This window comes from Drosophila teissieri, chromosome 2L (genome assembly GCF_016746235.2).
Source record: "Drosophila teissieri strain GT53w chromosome 2L, Prin_Dtei_1.1, whole genome shotgun sequence".
In the NCBI taxonomy this organism is placed as follows: Eukaryota; Metazoa; Arthropoda; class Insecta; order Diptera; family Drosophilidae; genus Drosophila; species Drosophila teissieri.
In genome coordinates, this window is record NC_053029.1 from 18,169,841 (window position 1) to 18,187,682 (window position 17,842).

At 50.0% G+C, this 17,842-nt stretch overlaps 3 protein-coding genes across 3 annotated transcripts; all 3 read right to left on the reverse strand.

The window, feature by feature from the left end:
* Window positions 1–5,424: 5,424 nt before the first annotated feature.
* On the reverse strand, window positions 5,425–6,651 carry LOC122626193 (segmentation protein even-skipped). Its single transcript, XM_043806357.1, has 2 exons — window positions 6,513–6,651; window positions 5,425–6,437 (listed from the first exon to the last, which is right to left on the reverse strand). The coding sequence occupies exons 1-2, from the start codon at window positions 6,649–6,651 to the stop codon at window positions 5,425–5,427; spliced, it is 1,152 nt and encodes a 383-aa protein (XP_043662292.1).
* A 6,978-nt stretch (window positions 6,652–13,629) lies between these two features.
* On the reverse strand, window positions 13,630–15,189 carry LOC122625908 (WD repeat-containing protein 89). Its single transcript, XM_043805967.1, has 3 exons — window positions 14,995–15,189; window positions 13,972–14,938; window positions 13,630–13,914 (listed from the first exon to the last, which is right to left on the reverse strand). The coding sequence occupies exons 1-3, from the start codon at window positions 15,020–15,022 to the stop codon at window positions 13,674–13,676; spliced, it is 1,236 nt and encodes a 411-aa protein (XP_043661902.1). The 5' UTR covers window positions 15,023–15,189; the 3' UTR covers window positions 13,630–13,673.
* Window positions 15,190–15,745: 556 nt separating this feature from the next.
* LOC122626237 (eukaryotic translation initiation factor 3 subunit J) lies at window positions 15,746–17,331 on the reverse strand. Its single transcript, XM_043806426.1, has 6 exons — window positions 17,160–17,331; window positions 16,866–16,957; window positions 16,559–16,672; window positions 16,202–16,490; window positions 16,001–16,137; window positions 15,746–15,939 (listed from the first exon to the last, which is right to left on the reverse strand). The coding sequence occupies exons 1-6, from the start codon at window positions 17,173–17,175 to the stop codon at window positions 15,877–15,879; spliced, it is 711 nt and encodes a 236-aa protein (XP_043662361.1). The 5' UTR covers window positions 17,176–17,331; the 3' UTR covers window positions 15,746–15,876.
* Window positions 17,332–17,842: the final 511 nt, after the last annotated feature.

Sequence of the window (17,842 nt, forward strand, 5' to 3'; positions counted from 1 at the left end):
ACAACTCCTCAAGTGGGCATCCAAAGGATCGCCGCGATCTCAATTAGCAGGCGCCATCGGTCCTCAAGGGCCCACCGTCAGTCAGACAAAAAAGGGAAGATCGACTGAGGAATAGGGGCTGCAGATCCGGACTCGCAACAGCTATGAGTATATACATATGCAACATACAGATCTTAAGTGCCTGAGAACTGTGAAGTGAAGCAGCAATTATGTCGTCGTCGCTTTGATCTGCTGCCCGCCACTTGGAGATACAAATGCTGTTGCGGCTGCATCTGTGGCCGAACCACTCGCATCCCAAGTCGATTTCCCTGTTTAAGCATTTTTTAATTGTATGCTAATTGATGGCCTCCATGGGATGTGGGTATATTTTTGGCTTCCCCCGCTTCCGGATGCCCATCGATGGATCGAGTCTCCTAGCTGCCAATGGGGATGAGTGGGGGCCATTTTGAGCGGCATCGCATTAAGAAGTTGTTTATTCATCACAGTAACAGCAACAGCAACAGAAACAGCAACAGTAACAGATACAGATACAGATACAGAGCCACATATTCAGATAGTGAGATTTCCAGATATCAAGAGATACATACATACATTAGGCAAAGCGCTTAGTGTTTTATGGAGGATTGAAGGCGTGGGCCATAAACGACTAATCCCAATTCCGGCTAAGATCGCGCAGATTTTCGATCGCTTGATTTTTAGCATGCTAAAAAGGACACGCATGCTAAAAGGACACCAAGGACAGCAGGAGCGCTCGCAAATGGCCTGTGAAAAAAGAAGAAAAAATCGCTGCGCGCAGATAACAATGCGGCAGGTCGAAGGTCACTCGATCGGTGGTTGTGGTGGTGGTACTGCTGCCGTTGGCGGTTCCTTTGCCGATTAGGGCAAGGAGGGGAGGGGAGGCAGATCCAGCGGTCACGCCCATTAAGGGCGGCCTGACCTTGCTGGCCACCAGTAATCCGCCTAATTTGCATGTCACTTGCCGTCACTTTTTGTGGCCGTTAACAGCCGGCGGTTTTTGATCACACGGTTTTTGATCCCCGCCAGCCGGGTGAGTTTTCGGGGGAATCCTTCGGGCGCTGGAAGCTTTGAAGTGCTGCGTGTCCTGCGTCCTTCTCGGTACGTCCCGAAACACACACATCCTTAATCGGGCCGATTGGCCGGACAACCTTGCAACCTTGTGACTTTGTGACTTAGTTTTTTAGCCCGTTTGTGGGCCATTAACAGATCATTTGCAGGCGAAAATGCCGCTTTTTGTTCTGCTTTTTTACGATTCGAACTTCGAACCGAACCCAGATCAGGATTGTTGGAAAGTCAGATTTAAAAAATATTCCGCGCACCGCAGCGAGTCAATTTTTTTACTGCCGCTGGCCAAAAGGCAAGGTCAGCCCGGATTGTTCCGCTTCCGAATTCCGCGAAATGCGAATCTATCCGGGCTGTCGGAAACCTGGAAACCTGGAAACCTAAAAACCTGAAACTAGAACTAGAATTCCAATGCAGTTTTTTTATGCCGCCTAATTTTTATGGCCTAAAAAACGGAACCGATCCCGAATATCCTGGCGAATATCATCTCCGCCATAAAATGCCGTGTAGGTAATGCCCGCTGGCCGAAAAAACTGAGAGCCGAGCGCAAAAAAGGACAACTGCCCGGCCGAGAACAAAGAGTCCTGCTCGAGGCGCGCCGTGAAATTCAAGAAAAAATGATTTCATTTTTTAGAATCAGTGCGCGAAATGTGAGCAGAGTGCTGGTCCTAGTCCTCCTGCGGCTTTACGACGGTCATTAAAGCCCCTAAAAAAATAACGCGAAAAAAACGAGAATTGTAAATCATGGAAATGGAGAGTCCGGAGTCCAGAGTCCAGAGTCCAGAGCCCCGGGTTGCTGGGTTCCTGGGTTCTAGGGTTCCAGGACACGTTTGTGAGTGGCGAGGGGCCGCGGCAAAGTCAAACCGCAATAAAGTTGACACGTCGTGCGCAGGATCGCAAATCTTGAGGTCCTGAACTGCGGAATCGGTAATCGCCAGTCCTTCGCCACATAATGTAAAGTGCTCTCTATGTATCCGCATACGAATCTGTATCTGTATCTGCATCTACATCTGTATCTATCGCTATGTGGCTGAGCGGTGTGTACCCAGGACATGCGCAGAGCGGAGGAGCCTCCGACAGCGGGCTGCTGGCCACACCAGTGATTGCCTCAATCATTCTAGTTTCATTATCTGGCCTGCGGATTTATTGCCCTCCGCCCCAGCGCGGAGTGACCCGAAAAGCTGCAGCTCTGGACAGCCGCAGCATCCATCAGGGCAATTGATTCGGGCCCTCAACTGCCGCTTCCCATTTGGCCGGCCATTTACAGTGAACCCTGACCAATTGGCGACGCATTCGCAACACCCAGCGGAGACCACCCCCAGTATGGAGATGTTGGGACTGTGACTGTTGGCTAAACACGAGTTTGATTGTCGCGATTATCAGTGCGTTAATATCCGTGAAAATGGCAGAATGGCTCGAATTCGAGTCCGATAAACGGCGCATGGTCCGTTAATGGACAGAGTGCAAATTGGCAAATAGCATGCCTATAAAGTATCTGAATCCGATTTCGATTTCGATTCCGACTCCCCGAGTCTCCGAGTCTCCGAGTCTCCGAGTCTGAATGCGAGTCTCTGGCCTCATGACGCATACACACACTAGATGCTGTGTGTGCGAGAAACGTGTGAAATTATTTCAGTGCTGGCATCATCATTTTACAAAGATGTTTATTCATGCGCTGGCTGATTGCAAAACCCCTCATCTATTGGCAGGGTCATAAAGCATTTTCGACTTCGTTTAGCGCTCTCAGCTCTCGACTGCAATTACCACGTGAATGGAAAGGGCGAGTCCAGCTCTGGGAATCTCTATAGCTCTCTCTGGCTCTCTATAGCTCGGCATGGGATTGGATAACACCCAGATTCCCGGCTCCATCCTCAGATCTCGCCGTGTCCACAGGCCTGATCCCCGCTGCAGATCCTCTTCGCCTCGCCCTCTGATGATCACTTTATATTCATTGACAGTTAGTGTGAAATTCGTAGCTCATAAATCGATGGAGAGCCCGAATTGCGGTCGTCTTGGCCACAAAAGCTGCCTTTTGTCGGCTCCGCAGATGGCCAGAGGAGAGTTTGCGCCATAAACGTCCGATTCCGAGGTGCTAATTCACTATTAAAAGAAATCGGAATCAGCAACAGAAACAGAAACAGACTCTGAAACAGAAACAGTAACCCATCCTCGCGAGGCGAGTCCGAAACTATCCCTAGTTCCTCGCTCACCACTCATCACGCCCCAATAAAACTTAATTTTGTTTGCACATCATATGGTAAATGTATAGAGCCTTGGCTCTTAAATAATGCATTGTTTCGTGGGAGAACTTCGCATGAAGTGGCACTCATTCATGGCTGTGTATCCAAGTATCTGAGTATCTGAGTATCTGGGTATCTGGGTATCTGCGCGGTCATGTATCCACTGGATCCAGCATTGATTGCCCCCATAAACGCTGGAATATCTCGGCTCAGCGGCGGAGACAATGCCGAATTAGAGGCGAATGCCTAATTGATAATAATATCGCATTTACTCCCTCGAAATCAGTTAACTCTTTTATGCCGCCGGACGAGCAGCTGTGGATCCGATCTATGTATGTGGATTCATCAGTTCCCATCTGCCCTTTGGACAAACTAATCCTCTCGCCTGCCATTCGGGCAGCTAGTCGCATAATTTAGCAATAAACAACTTGATGATTTCTGGATTTCAACAAGCCTAATCCCTAATTCCTAATCCCCACATGATTAATTATCAACCTGCGTCTGCCACGTCAACCACCCAGCAATTGGATTCCCCCGCCGGCAATCCTGCAGAGATTTCCTGTTTGGCTATTTTTTAATTTACTGTATCCGAATCCGTATCTGCTGGGGAATTCCCCAGGGCGGAACCGTGGCGCGTATCTTTATTATCAAATCATAAAATGCTGCCACTTGTGTGCTCGCATCCCCCAAGTGGCAACACGAGAGGAAACTCCGCAAAACACCAGCAGAACACCGGGACAAGCTGGGCGAAAGGAAAGGGGTGTGTGCCACTCCAACTCCAGCTATCTAAGGATAGCACTTCACGGACCATTTTTTATGCCCATTTGGCTCGGCTGGCAAGTGTCAAAACATGTTTTGATGCCAGGCGCTCAATTAGATATTAGACACAGCCGGGATCAGGGGTGTCTGGTGACTGGGTGTATCTGGGTGTATCAGCATCTATCTACATCCTTGTGCCTCGCACCGTTTACCCACTCCACTCCACTTCAGCTCAGTTCAGCTCAGTTCAGTTGGGTTAAATTCGAGTCCCTGCCTTTGGCTGACTCTGGTTTTTTAGCTGCGGGATTATGAGCAATTGACACCCCTTTGCGCCCTGGCTGAGCAATTGAAACACATGTTTTGCACGGCAATTAAATAGGGATTTGATTCGAAAGGGACTCTGCCAGCAGCTCTCCTTCGCACTGGCTCTCGCCCTTCTCGTCCTTCCGATGATTTCTCAATTATGACAATTGCCTGGCGGTGGAGGAGAGAAAGCAAACATAAGGCCAGCACCAGTACCACTGCCAGGGCCAACAAACAAACAAACAAAGAACACAACGGGTGAGGTGACAATTAATTAGCCGAGCCCAATCCAATCCGAGGACACCGAAATACCGAAATTGATTCCACGGGCAATGCAACCTGACGCGTGGCAGGGAGTGGGCCCAACTCCTCGCCAAGGTCGCCGCCCAGCATGGTGGCTGGTGGCTCTGCATTTCCAGAGGCCCTCCCGCTTGGATCTGCTCGAATCGCATTAATAGGCCCATGGCTTGTGCCAGTCCCCCGTGGATGTCGTTTCCCTTCCCTTCCATTCCCTATTCTCTTCATTTCCCCCGCCGGTGCCGAATGCATCCGCATCGGGAACCCTTACTCCTGCTCCTAGTTGTGGGTGGCCACTCCGAAGGACTCTCGGCACGCTCTGCCGCTCTGTCGCTCTATCACTCTATCACTCTTCCGTTCGATTTGCCACAGTTTCCCGACGAAGGTCACAAGCCAGCAGCGCGGAGCAGCTGTCCCGCCAGGTTTCTCCACAGCTAATCCAGAGAGCCAGGTCCATAAAAGCGACTTGGCTCAGGTATATGTGTGTATATAGATATGGATATATGCCTCACCCCCTGCCAGGTAGTGCAAATGAAGAGAGTGTCGTATAATTTTCAATTTTTCGTATAGTTTCGCATTTATTTTTGATTTTGCGCCTTAATTATGACTACAATTAGCTACTCTACAATCTGTACAATCTTCGGGAATAAATAGAATGGCTGACTAAGGCTAGTTTGTACAATTTCTTTGGGGGAGCAGGAGCAGGAGCGGGTGCAGGATCGGGATGAGAATGAGGATGGAGGGCTTACGCCTCAGTCTTGTAGGGCTTGAAGAGCTTCGGCTTGGGCTCCGCAATCACGGTTGTCGTGGGCGGCGGCGACATGTCGGAGGCGGGCCGCTTGGCGCTGGGCATCAGGAGGCCGGGGGCGGGCAGCGGGCTGGTGGTGGTCAGCGGAGCATGAGCGGGAGCGGAAGCAGGAACTAAAGAGGCTGAGTGAGCCACTGGACTGCGGTCGAACACCTTGGCGTGATCGGATCCCACTGGCGAGAGCGACAGCGTGGAGGAGTGCGGCGATGAGGACGACTGCAGGTCCAGCGGCGGCGTCTGGGTCTTGGGCACGCCCACACCCAGGCCCGTGTAGCAGGAGGCGGAGGGCAGGGCGCCCAAGAGGCCGGCGGCTCCGGCGGAGTACGACGATCCCGTGGCGCTGGATCCCATCATGTGCGGGTGGTGCATATGAGGGCCAGCGGGATGTGGCGGAGCCGGGCGGGCGGGGATGTGGTAGGGCGTGTAGCGGTACTGTCCGTAGGGCGAGGGGTGGCCGGCATGTCCCGAGTGTCCGGGCATCTGCATGGTGGGCATCTGGGCCATCTGGGGCATGCCCATCGGCGGCATTCCGGTGGCCATCATCGGGTTGGTGGCCACGGCGGCGGCGGCGGCAGCAGCGGCGGCAGCGGCGGGGGCGTACGGGGGATAGGGCATGCCCACGCTGTTGGCGGGGGCCTGGAGGATGGAGGCGGCGAAGGCGGGGTCGGAGTAGACGGCTGCGTAGGGCCAGGCGACGGCGATCCTCTGGCGCTTGTCCTTCATGCGGCGGTTCTGGAACCACACCTTGATTGTGCTCTCCGGGAGGTTCAGCTGGGCGGCCAGTTCGCAGCGACGGGGACGGGACACGTAGTTCTCCTTGTAGAACTCCTTCTCCAAGCGACCCAGCTGGTCACGGGTGAAGGCGGTGCGGTAGCGGCGGACCGACGGGTCGGCGGGAATCTCCGAGCCGCGGCTGCCGTTCAGGGAGTTGTCCGGACTGGATAGGCATTCTGTTTGGAGGGAGAGAGGAGAAGATTGGGAGTAAGTAACTTGTTCCGTGTGCTCGGTTTTCTCATCGAACTTACCATTTGGCGAGGGAGGAGGCGTCTGGGGCTTGCCGTACTGGGTGGCCAAGAGGTCCACGACCAGGGGCTTCTGGTCCACGGGACTGGCGTCGTGGTGGGCATGGTGGCTCTCCATGTTGTAGGTGCGGTATCCGTGCATGTTTGCAATGCGTCTTGTGATTCAAAGTCGGCTTTCTCGGAGGACTAACGAAGGCAGTTGTTGACTGTGCGGCGGTCACAGCTCGAGTGTGCTGCTCTCAGCCACCCCGCGCCCTTTTATACCGCTGCGCTCCGCAGGCAAATGGCCGCCGTCGCAGGGAGCGGCCAATCGCAGCGGCCGAGGCAGGTGCGAGCGGGACAGCCTGACCGGAGCGGTGCTAATCGTGCGGTGCTGCTGCTGCTGCTTCTGCTGCTCAGAGTGGATGCGCTGTGGTGCTGCTTGGCTGCTGGGTGCTGAGCGGCGATAACGAGGCGGGACAAAGGCGGAGGAGCAGGAGCTGCGGGCTGGAGCAGCGCTCTCTGCTCGGGAGGAGCGTGAGGAGGTCCTGGCCATGCTAGCAATGCTGGCCATGGCAGTGTAGACCTGGAGAGAGAGCACAGATTTGGATTTGGTATTCATAGCGGATGAGCGAATCTTTTGTCTCGCCCGCCCGCAGGCGGCTGCTCCGCAGGAGCGAGCGGGACGGGCGGCCCCCTTAATAATGGGATTTTATCGGCTTCATCAAGAATGATATGGCATAATGCCGCTCAGTCGGGTCGGGTCGGGTCGGGTGCTGTTTGCCGCCAGTGCCGCCCAGTGTGTATCCCAGTAGCTATGGATATGTATGTACATGTGTAGTTATCGATCGCCTGCCAGCGAATTATTTGCGCTTTTATGAAGTCTTAATATTATGCCGCACGTTTAACAGCCCCACACTGTCGACTTGCCATTGCTGCCATGGCTGGGTTTTTGGGGCTCCATCAACCCCGTTGGAGCGGGAGGGTGTCCAGCCATAACCATTTGGGATCCGTAGCATGCTGTAGCGAGATAATGGCCGCCCGTGCCCGGAGAACGTGGAAAAGGAAAAGCAAAAGCAAAAGGGGAAGCCAGCGGGAAATGGGAAATGGAAAATGGGGACCCAGTTGCCGGGACTTAATTTGAAAAGTTTTCGGTTTCGTTGGGCAAAACATTTATTATGATGATATAATCATGCCCAGCGGCGACTGTACCAGGCCAGCGCCCAGAGTGCCTCCTCCTCCTCCTACTCCCCCTCTGGTGGGGCAGCGAACTTGCCACTTGCGCAAGCGGGGATGGATGGGCGGAAAAAGTGTGGGCCAGAACTGTGTACCTGCTCGACTGCCGGCTCAAACGGGTTAAGCTCGCGGATCAGGGCTAAGTCGGCGCAAAAAATAACCCAGTTCGCTAGTCCGTTAATTGCGCTGCCTGGACTTGCGCGTCGCGTCCCTAATCCGTTCGACATCATTATTATGTGTTTTTATGACTTTCTAATGAAAAGGGCAAGGGACTGCGACTGTGACTGCGACTGCGACTGCGACTGCGACTGCGATCGGGTTCCAAGTCAAGCCCTTGGCTAATCCCAGCAAACAAACAAACAAACGCCCGCAGAAGATGGCGATGGCGATGGCGATGGATATGGCAGATCGTCGGAATGCCCTGACTTTGCAACCCGGTTACGGTTTTGTTTTCGGTTTCATATAACGAAACGAGTGCAGTCAGGGTCCCTCGATTCCGTCTAAATCCGCTGAATTGGCCGGGGAAAGTAGGGCTAGGGCACAGCGTGTTACCAAACTGCGCCGATTGTTCAAGATGCTGCAATAAAGGCTAACTCGAAAGTGAAACGAGGACGAAAGCGAAACTCTGCAACTGCAATTGACTAATAATCTGGCTGATGGCAAACGGATTAACACGGCACACACAGCGATGTGTTTCTCGGTCACCATCTCCGATCTGTCCCAGTTTCGGGTTCATTGTTATGCAGTACCGGGTAACCGGGAAGGGAAGGATGCCTCGCTCCTGCGAGCTAGTTAAAATTATTGGGTTATATTGCGCCGCAATTTGCATTGGCATTAACTCGGCATCTACCTACGGCCCGGCCTGGAAAAGGCCCACATGCAAGCCTTCTTGCCCGGGAAAGGTTCCCTTTTCACTATTCTAAGTTCGAGATTCGAGGTTCGCGAGATTCGGGGCTCAGAGCTCAGAGCTCAAACCCTACCCACAAGCAACAACCTTGCCTATTGTCCACCTCCGCCGGCCTTTGTCTTTGACTCCGTCCGGAGAATGGACGCGGAACGACCGCTTGGGTTAAGTCGTCAAGCGAGGCTCTGCGGCAGCGACAGTAAATACCCTTTATGGCGATCGGGTGGGTTGGATTCGGATGGGTTGGGTTGGGCTCGCTTGGTTAGGCGAAAGTGTCCGTCGGCGCGAATACCTGCCATAGCTCAATCTCCTATCCCGATTCCGATACCGATCCCGATCCCGATGCGCAAACACTTTCGCAGTTGCCCGGGTTGGCAATACTCGGAATACGGGAGGGCGAATTGTTGCCGCTTTATTGCACATTCTGCACTCACAAAGCGCCGATCTCGCTGATTATGCCCGTCATCATGGCAAGTAAATGGCCAACACACTGGCCGGATTGTCCGCGCAGTAGAAATGGCGAGGAAATGGCGAATGGCGAAGATTCGCAAAACGTTGAGGGAAGGGCGGGAAAAAGGCGAGGCAGTGCAAAAATTGGCAATAAAACGGCGAAAACGAGGGAATTATGCTTGATGATTGAGTAATTTCTGCCATAAAACAATTACAGCAAAAATACCAACATTTATGATGATTGCGCGGACGGAATGGGTTGAGTAAGTGATTCAGCGCGGAGTCCTCGCAGACGCATTTTTGGGAAGAGTGCCAACGCAGGATTGCCCAGTTTTTTAAATTCACAGATCTAAGCAGGTGAATTTTATCGGCGAACCTATTAGTTGTGCACATGTGCTTATAATTTGCTTGGCCATCTATTTTCTATCTATGAAACCCCATGGCCCATTCCCAGCAGCATAGGTATATTTTATTTTCTTTTGAATTATTGCTGAAATAATCTTCCGACTTGCTAAATTAGTGCACCATTTGTTTCACTTTGAGAATAATAAAGCAATATACATATGAAAATAGGTACGCATATATTTCGGCTGCACTCGCTTAAATACAAGTGGTCTTTGGTATTTATTGTCAATATATACATATATATAATATATTGTATATCCAAATATATTTCGTTACTTATTTCAGAAAGCTATAACTCGGCTTTGTAACTCCGCCTCGCTTTCTAAGATCTCGCCACACTCTCCATAAGAAGAGACCATCCCCAGCCATTTGATGAGGAGGAATTAGGTATTAGGTATTAGAGCACATCATCCCCCGAATAAATGTGGTGGTTTCCATCCTCCACTTGAGGCAGAGCTGTGCACCCCGCACTCAAACGGCCATAAAATGTCTGGGGATGTATGGCAACATAAGTAATTTAATTTTCCAGCAAACATCGCAAGCATCATAAAAAAGTGCTTCAGCTTGGAGAACACTTTTCAGACAATCGACTTAGCGAATCGCATTAGCTGCATTTAGCAGTGAGCAAATATAAAGAAGCCGCGGATGAAACTGGGGGCATTCACAAACTGGGGGTTACACAAATCCATTTCACTGGTCTCCATGAGCTGCGAGTTTTATGGCACACCCTATTCCCTTTCCCCAGGGAAGGCATCGCCCAATCGACCCAGTCGACCCAATGAAATTTCCAATAATTGCCAGAGACAAAACAAACTGGCATATTTAGACGTATGTAGTTGGGCCCGAGGAACGGGCTCATAAAAATGTGAATGCCATCGCGAACAAACAGAAACACAAGCGGATCTTAAAAACGAGAGCAGGGCGAGTTATGGCCACCATTACAGGTAAGTGTCAGTAGAGCGCTAGCCTTGTCCGTGTTTTTCCTCCTGTTTTTCGTCGCAATGCAAACCCGAGAAGAATTAAAAAATTAGAGCAGTTCGCTGGGTTCGGGGAAAAGAACTGGCGCAGCGAAAAAAGCGCACAATGGGAACAAAAAACGTGATCTACTTTCTTAATACGGGCGACGAGGATCGCTGCTGAGGTCCTCGCGGCAGGACACTCCCGTTCCGCGAACCACATCGGCGACCCATAAAAATCTGCATATACCATAATTCCATACCGATTTCTTTGCCCGGCACAAAGGAGCTGGGAAATGGAAAAATAGAAAAATGGAAAAATGACGAAATGGAAACGGGGCCATAAACCGTAAAGAGAGCATCGGGCACAAAAATCGAGCGGCCAGAACAAAAAACTGATCTAGTTTTCTAATGCAGCGAGGTCGCTCTCGATTTCGAGGATCCTGTGTCCTCGTCGTCGCTTTTACTGCTCTTATCCTGCGGTTCCGCCGAAGGTGCACCAATAAAAAGGCGCGTCCGCTTCGCTAGTTTCCAGTTCCCCTAGTCCTACCTAGTTTTTTTCCGGCCCAATTTTTAGTGGAAATTCGAGCGAGCAATAAACGCACGCAGGTCCTTCCGCGTGTCCGCTTGTCCGCATGTCCGCATGTCCTCCTCTCCGGACAACGACTAACTGCCGTAATTAGGAGGTTTGTAGGGCAGGCATCGCGGGAATCGAGGGCCGCGAGGCAGGCCCCGAAAAAGTGACAATGGAAAAAACTCATAAAAAGAGCAACAAAGTGGCCCAGAAAGAAAAAATTGGCTCGCTTTTTGTCGAAACAAAAAGAGGCCACAAAAAGCGTCCACGAGCCGACAGTCCGCTCCTCACAATCGGGCCAAATAATTAGGCGAGCGATTGTCCGCTCTTTGTGCTGCCCAATGATTAGCGGTTTCTTTTTTAGGATCGTCTTTTTGGCCGTCCTGGATTTGCGGGCCAAGTAGCCCGGGAAACCATCAATGAGGGCAGTGGCGGAATCTCAAAGCAGAATGGCATCATGGCATAGATTAGGGCCTCTCCATTTTTTACTTTTCGTAGATTATTCCAATTAATTTTATTTCATTACCCTCCTTCCTTTGCAAAAATGCACCACAGTTTGAATATTTGCAAAGAGATAACAAGGAGCCATGAAAGTCAACAATGGTACATTAGTGGTGTAATAACTTTGATCATATTTGCAATTTGGGCTCCTTGATATTCATACCATATGCCAATTTGCCAGGTGCCGAACAGCTACGGCCATGCCTTATATCGCAGTAGTTAGACTTAATAATTCACAGGCAAGAGCATTGCAATGCCAAGGCACCACAGCTCCACGGCACCACATTGGCGACCCATCGAGGAAGATGGCTTCCTTAGAGCCATGTAAACCATTTGATAGATGCAAATTGAGGCATCTGTGACTGAGCCGCCACGGGTGGCCAAATCAATCGGACACGTTTACTATAAATACAGCGCATTGCGGTCTCCTGGGCAATTCACTCGGAGCTTTGACCAATTCCGATTCGGGCGAAGGCCGCAAAGGAGCAAAGGAACGAAGAGCGATGGAGCAGCAGGAGCTCGGGGTCAGATTCGCCAACAAACGCCGCTGGAAAGCCGCAGAGTGCAGGGTCAGAGGTCGCAGGAGGGGGCAGCGGAACAGGACCCAGGACGCAGTGCTGCGAGAGAGCAGTAGCAGTAGTCCACCGCACTGACGAATCACATCAAAGTGGAACACTGGCCACTGGCCACTGAGTCCAGGACTCGAGCTCAGGGTCAGGCGTCCTGCTAACAGACATGTCAAATCACGGGAAAACAACGACGACAGGACACAGTGCCGCCAAAGGAGCAAAGAGACAGAGGCAGGGACATGCAGAGGAAGAGGAAAGAGGAAAAAGGAAAGAGCGAAGAGGGAAGAGGGAAGAAGGTCCTGCAGAACAGCATCGACTCACCGCAGCAAATTCGCACTGACTGTGCGAGAACAGCGGGGCACACCATAATATTTTGGTTGCTCGAGGAAATCTCCGGCTGGAGAACGGAGGAGGAATCGACTTTCAGAGGAACTGCTCGCAGCCAGGGCCTTTATTGATGGGCAATTAGCCACGGTGAGTGGCGGTTTCGAGTGAGCTGCAGGACTCTGGCTACTCCGGCCCCGAACCCGAGCCCGAGCCCGAGCCCGAATCCTACTGGGGACCCTACTCGCGTTGGATTCGCTCGGCAGGAGCGAACCCACAGCTTCAGTGGCGGCGTCGAGATATCTTCCTGTGTTTCCATTCCCATTCCCATTCCCAAGTCATCGTCGGTTTCTGTAAATTTGAGAAAATTAAGTCGTTCCGGTTGTGCCCGTTTTTAGGTGGTACTTCTGTAGCAATTTTATTTGTATCGTAGGTGTTGTATTTGTCAACATTTAGACTCTACGACTCGGAAATCTGGCAGTGGCAGCGGATTAGCCGATTTGTGGGCACGGATTCGAAATGCCTACTGCAGCACTAATTGGGCCGCTCTCTGTGCGAAGGGATGCCGATGCCGATGCGGATGCGGGATGGATGTAAGAGGTGGGAGGTGCAGGGGTGTTCTAAGGATGCGTTTATCTGCGCTGAGGATGTGCTAATTTTTTACTCAGCAGACCTGGCTGCGAGCAGAAAGTGAGCACTGAGTGCGCAGGTTGGGGGTGAATTGAATCCTCGTTGAATGCCTTGTGCTCCTTGAGCGATTTCCCATGCTAACCGCTTAGGGGCTTTCACAATTCAAAATAATAGTCATCTCTAAAGTTAGTTACATAAGAACATACCCTAACATATGAGGAAGTTAAAGGAAACCAAATTGCTCTTAACATTTCTACGTAGATTATGTATCCAGATTATGTTCACTCGTGCTAGCAGCTATGATAATTGGTAATATTTGTGGGGTGGCAGTTATTTTTTAAGTCCCTTGTGACTAATTTTATATGCATGTGAGATACAGCTTGGCCAATTATCTACATATGCATATGCCAGTGTCATGTAGGAAATATGTAAATAACGTAGTCCAAATCGAAGTATCAAAAGTATGCTACATTTTCTCAAATAACGTAAGCCGCTTTCCTAGACCTTGGATCAAATCGGCGAGTCCCTGTCAGCCAGCAAACATGACCGCTTTACAAAGATCTGGCAGCATTGGCACTCATAAAATTTGAAATTTGAATTATTTAGGAAACCTTTATTAAGAACATAAATACACATTTAATATGGCGCCTGCTTGCGAGACTTCTTCTCCTTCCTGACCTTCAGTTTTTCACTGCCGACCGCTGTCCCACTTGCGTCCTGTGCCCAAACCGTAACAATGCCGGACTCACCGCCCGTAAAAAGTAAACCGCGCTTCGCATCAAAAAGACTGTCTCTGACGATCTGCTTGTTTCCCTGGAAGTTGGCCAATGGCTGGAGGCTGTTCTTGGAGGTAACGCTAACGGAGCGCAGGATCTCGCTGAAAGAACATTATTCAGTTGGTTACGTGTTAGGCAAAAACCAGTTAAGAACTAACCCCTTGTTGAAGTTCGTGCCCGCCAGCAGAAAGACTCCGCCGTCTTCCTGGTTGTGGGCATTGATCAAGTTGAAGTTTGCAGCTTTCCTTCTCCTTATAGCCGCCGTGACGTCCGGCCGCACGAAGGATGACACCTCGTCGCCCTCCTCGCACTCGTAGCTCTTGAAATCGCCGGTGGTCGTGACGCAGGATACGATGTCCTTGTCGTAGGCGTTCTTGTGCCAGGCCAACCGGGCCACACTGCTCTCGGTGTTGAAGGTGTTAAGCAGTGCTTCGTCCTCGTCCGGCTCCTTCACATCGAACACATTTACTAGCCCGTCCACACTGCCTGTGGCCAGCAGGTCCGGATTCTGGCCATGGAACTGCACCGAGGTGATATCGTCCTCGTGGCTGTCAAAGTAGACGCCCATCTGTTTCCGCTCCCGAACATCGAAGAACACCAGGAACGCGTTGCTGTGAAACTGTTCGGTGCCGCAGCAAATGATCCGGCCGTTGGCGTTCCTGTCGAAGCACGAAATCGACTTGGGCACCGGAGGCACCTCAGGGTGCTGCGTGTATTTGAACCTCGCCTGTTCACCCCTAAGGCGCAGATCGTAGAGGCGCACGTAGCCATCGGTGGTACCCACCAGGATGTTGTGTGGTCCCTCGTCCAGGAAGCGGACGCCGCAGATGCTTACGCGATGCGGAGATTCTGTGGGCGGCAGGTAGCTAAAGTTCTCCAGTTTCCGAGCGCCCGAATCCAAATTGTAAATGTGCACTGCTGAATTGGACAGGCCGGCGGCAATCCGCGAGAACTGCTGGTCCGCTGCCAAGCTAAGCACATATTCACGCTGCAAGGACACGCTGACTTCGTCCTGCGGCTGGTACTTCAGCTGGAATTCGGCGGCAAGATCCTGTGCACTGCAAGTGTCCTCGTCGCCGATGTCTTCCTCGTCTTCCGAGTCGGGCAGCTCCTCTTTCGCAGCTTCTGCAAGATGTAAACATTTATCAGGCTTTCCTGGCGGGCATATAAGCTGATAAAACCTTCGCAATACTTGTTGAAGTCGCTCATTCTTGTTTATTGTTGATTTGCCGCACGTGCATTAAAGACGACAGCGATGACAGTTTAGCTAGACTAATGCTAGCCACCCCTTGGCTAAATGCGCGATGTGTTATTAGAGGAGTTGAAACGGCACGAATGAACTAAAAATGGTTTAGCACCCTTTTTTATATGACGGTGTCAGTAATTTGACAACTTTATTGATTTGAGACAACTTAAAAAACTTAATATTAATATGTTTTAAGCCAAGTCACACACCATTCTTGCCATGCTTCTTCTTGGCTTTATTAACAGAACCATTCACAGTAAAACGCTTTCGTACCAAGGCGCGAAACTTAAAAAAAAAAACTCTTTGTATATATTATATATATTCCCACAAAAAGTTCCTCTAAAAAGTTAGGTACAAGCAATTCATTTACGATTAAATACAATTTAACTGTCAATCATTATCAGTGCCTCGCTTCAAGTCAGTATCGCACAATAAAAAATAATTGTTTCTTTTCGTTTAATATCGATCTGTAGTTTTATTCTTTATACAAAAATGAATTTCACAAGAAGCCATCCCGAATACGACCTACATACATATGCTGTTGCCATAAGTCAGTTGCCTAAATATTCTTTCGGTTTGGAGTTGGTTTTTCTTGTTCGTTGAGGTTTCTTGATTGCCTGACTTGACTCCTTAACTCGTTTTGTGTTCTATATGGTCATATAAATATATATATATATACATATTTATATAGGTTCTGCCGTTTTATATTTAACAAAGGACTCTTATTCCTGCGCAGCATCTCTAACAAGAAGAACTCTTTAACAAGCAACTATGTATTCAATAATTAGATATATGCGGGCTACATTATAGATGCTTTTCACATGAAGTCGTCATAGTCCTCGGTGAAGTCATTGCCGTACTTTTGGTAACCGTCAATATCCTGTGAAAGAGTGAATTTTATAAGTTCATTCATGATCGCGAACGGCTATTAAAACACTCACGTCGTTTTCGGTGCGGAGAGTGACCTTGCCCTTGCCTTTTCCAGCGGGCTTCTTGGCATTGGCCTTTTCCAGCTTCAGCTTTTCCGAGTGCAAGATTTCCACGTTCATCTTGACCTTTTTGATGTCAGCGGCGCTCACTAGATAAGGTGCAAAATCAAATCAGATAAGGCGCCTTTAGGTGTTAGCCAGCTAATCACTCACGATTCACGCATAGACTGCGCACCAGATCCTCAACGAACTGGGGGAAGTGCTCCGACTCGCGGAACTGGGCCACCTTCCAGCTGAGCGTTGCGCCGAACTCCTTGAACTCCTCCTTGCTCTCCGGGTTGAAGGCGTCTAGGCCTCCGCACGTACTCGTCACGCCAAACGCCTCCTGGGCATGCTTAAGATCAGAGGCCTCCTGGATTTTTTGCAATCGCAGCTTCTCAGCCAACTTTTCTGCAGGCGATAGGTTGGCCACACGTTGTACCTCCGCTTCCTCCTCTAAGCGCTGTGAAAAACAAGTGATAATAATATATGTAGACGAGGATTGAAAACATCCTTTGAGCTTTATCTCACCGCCTGCTGCTCCAGTTTGGCTTTTAGCGCCTTATTTGGCTTCGGTTTGGCTGGGGCTTCTGTTTTCGTGGGCTTCTCCTCGTCCTTTTTCTCCTCCTCGTCCTCCCAGCTGTCCTGTGGGCAGTTAACCAAGAAAAGATTTGATCACTCTGCTACAAAAGTGCACACGTGTACAGCGAAACGAAAGTGAAACCGAGTGCACGAAAACAAGTTTTGGGCCCTGGCATTTGTTGTTAGGCGGGCACTTGAGTAGTTTGTTTTGAAAACGGCACTACTTTCGGTCTTACTTGGATTTGGTTAGTCGTACCTTGATGTCCTCGTCCTCGTCCTCGCCTTCCCACTTGTTTACGCTGGCGGCAGCAGTCGGCCGGATGACCACCTCACTGTCTGCTGCGGATTCTGCCAGATGACAGGTCCCAGATGAGTCCCAGGAACATAGAGAGTAACAAGGGTTTCAAACGGTTAGTTGGCACAGGGGCTAAAAATACTCATCAAGGCTGGTTGCATGGCACTCCAACAACAACAGCGACAGCGACCACGTTTATTGTCCGCCGCAAATGACGCACCACCCACGCTCCCGCCCACGCCAATTGAAACTTACCCCAATCATCGGCCATATTCCTAGAGTCCTTATGCTTGCGGGGATTATGCTATTGGATGGGGTTGTGCTGGGATCGACTCGGTTCCAGCCTCGGCAGCAATTTAGGGAATTTTCCAAAACCAAATTTCTGTAGATCTGTAGTGTGACCAAGGCGCGACTGGCGAAATAATGCGTACACAAAGTCGCCATCGAATATATGTACGTAGTGGGACCGAGGTGTTATCGAGTTATCATCAATTTTACATTTTACCCCCAACATTACGAAGCAAAATTTTCCTTTCTTCTGTTCTGTTTGTAAAATAACTTTTTTATTTTTCTTTTCGAATAATTACAAAAATGTGTTAAGTCATCTAAAGCAAATGACTATAGTTTATGAGTCAAAACCGAGTTGACGGACACTGTAGCTAGCACTCCGCTTCCTAAATTAGTTATTATTTATAAGTTTCTCTTAATAGCTAATTGATTAAATAAATGATTAAATGTTGCCTAAGCAACAAAAATGTATTCATTTTATTCATTGCATTCTTAAAATCTTTACAAATTTGAGGTACTAACTGGTTTATTTTAACAAACTAATTATAGATCGCTCTCTACGTGGTGTTTTCATACTCCTTTTTATAGGGTAATAGGGAGTAACAGACTCGTTGAACAGTATGCAAGCGGTATAGCGACGCGTTGTATAC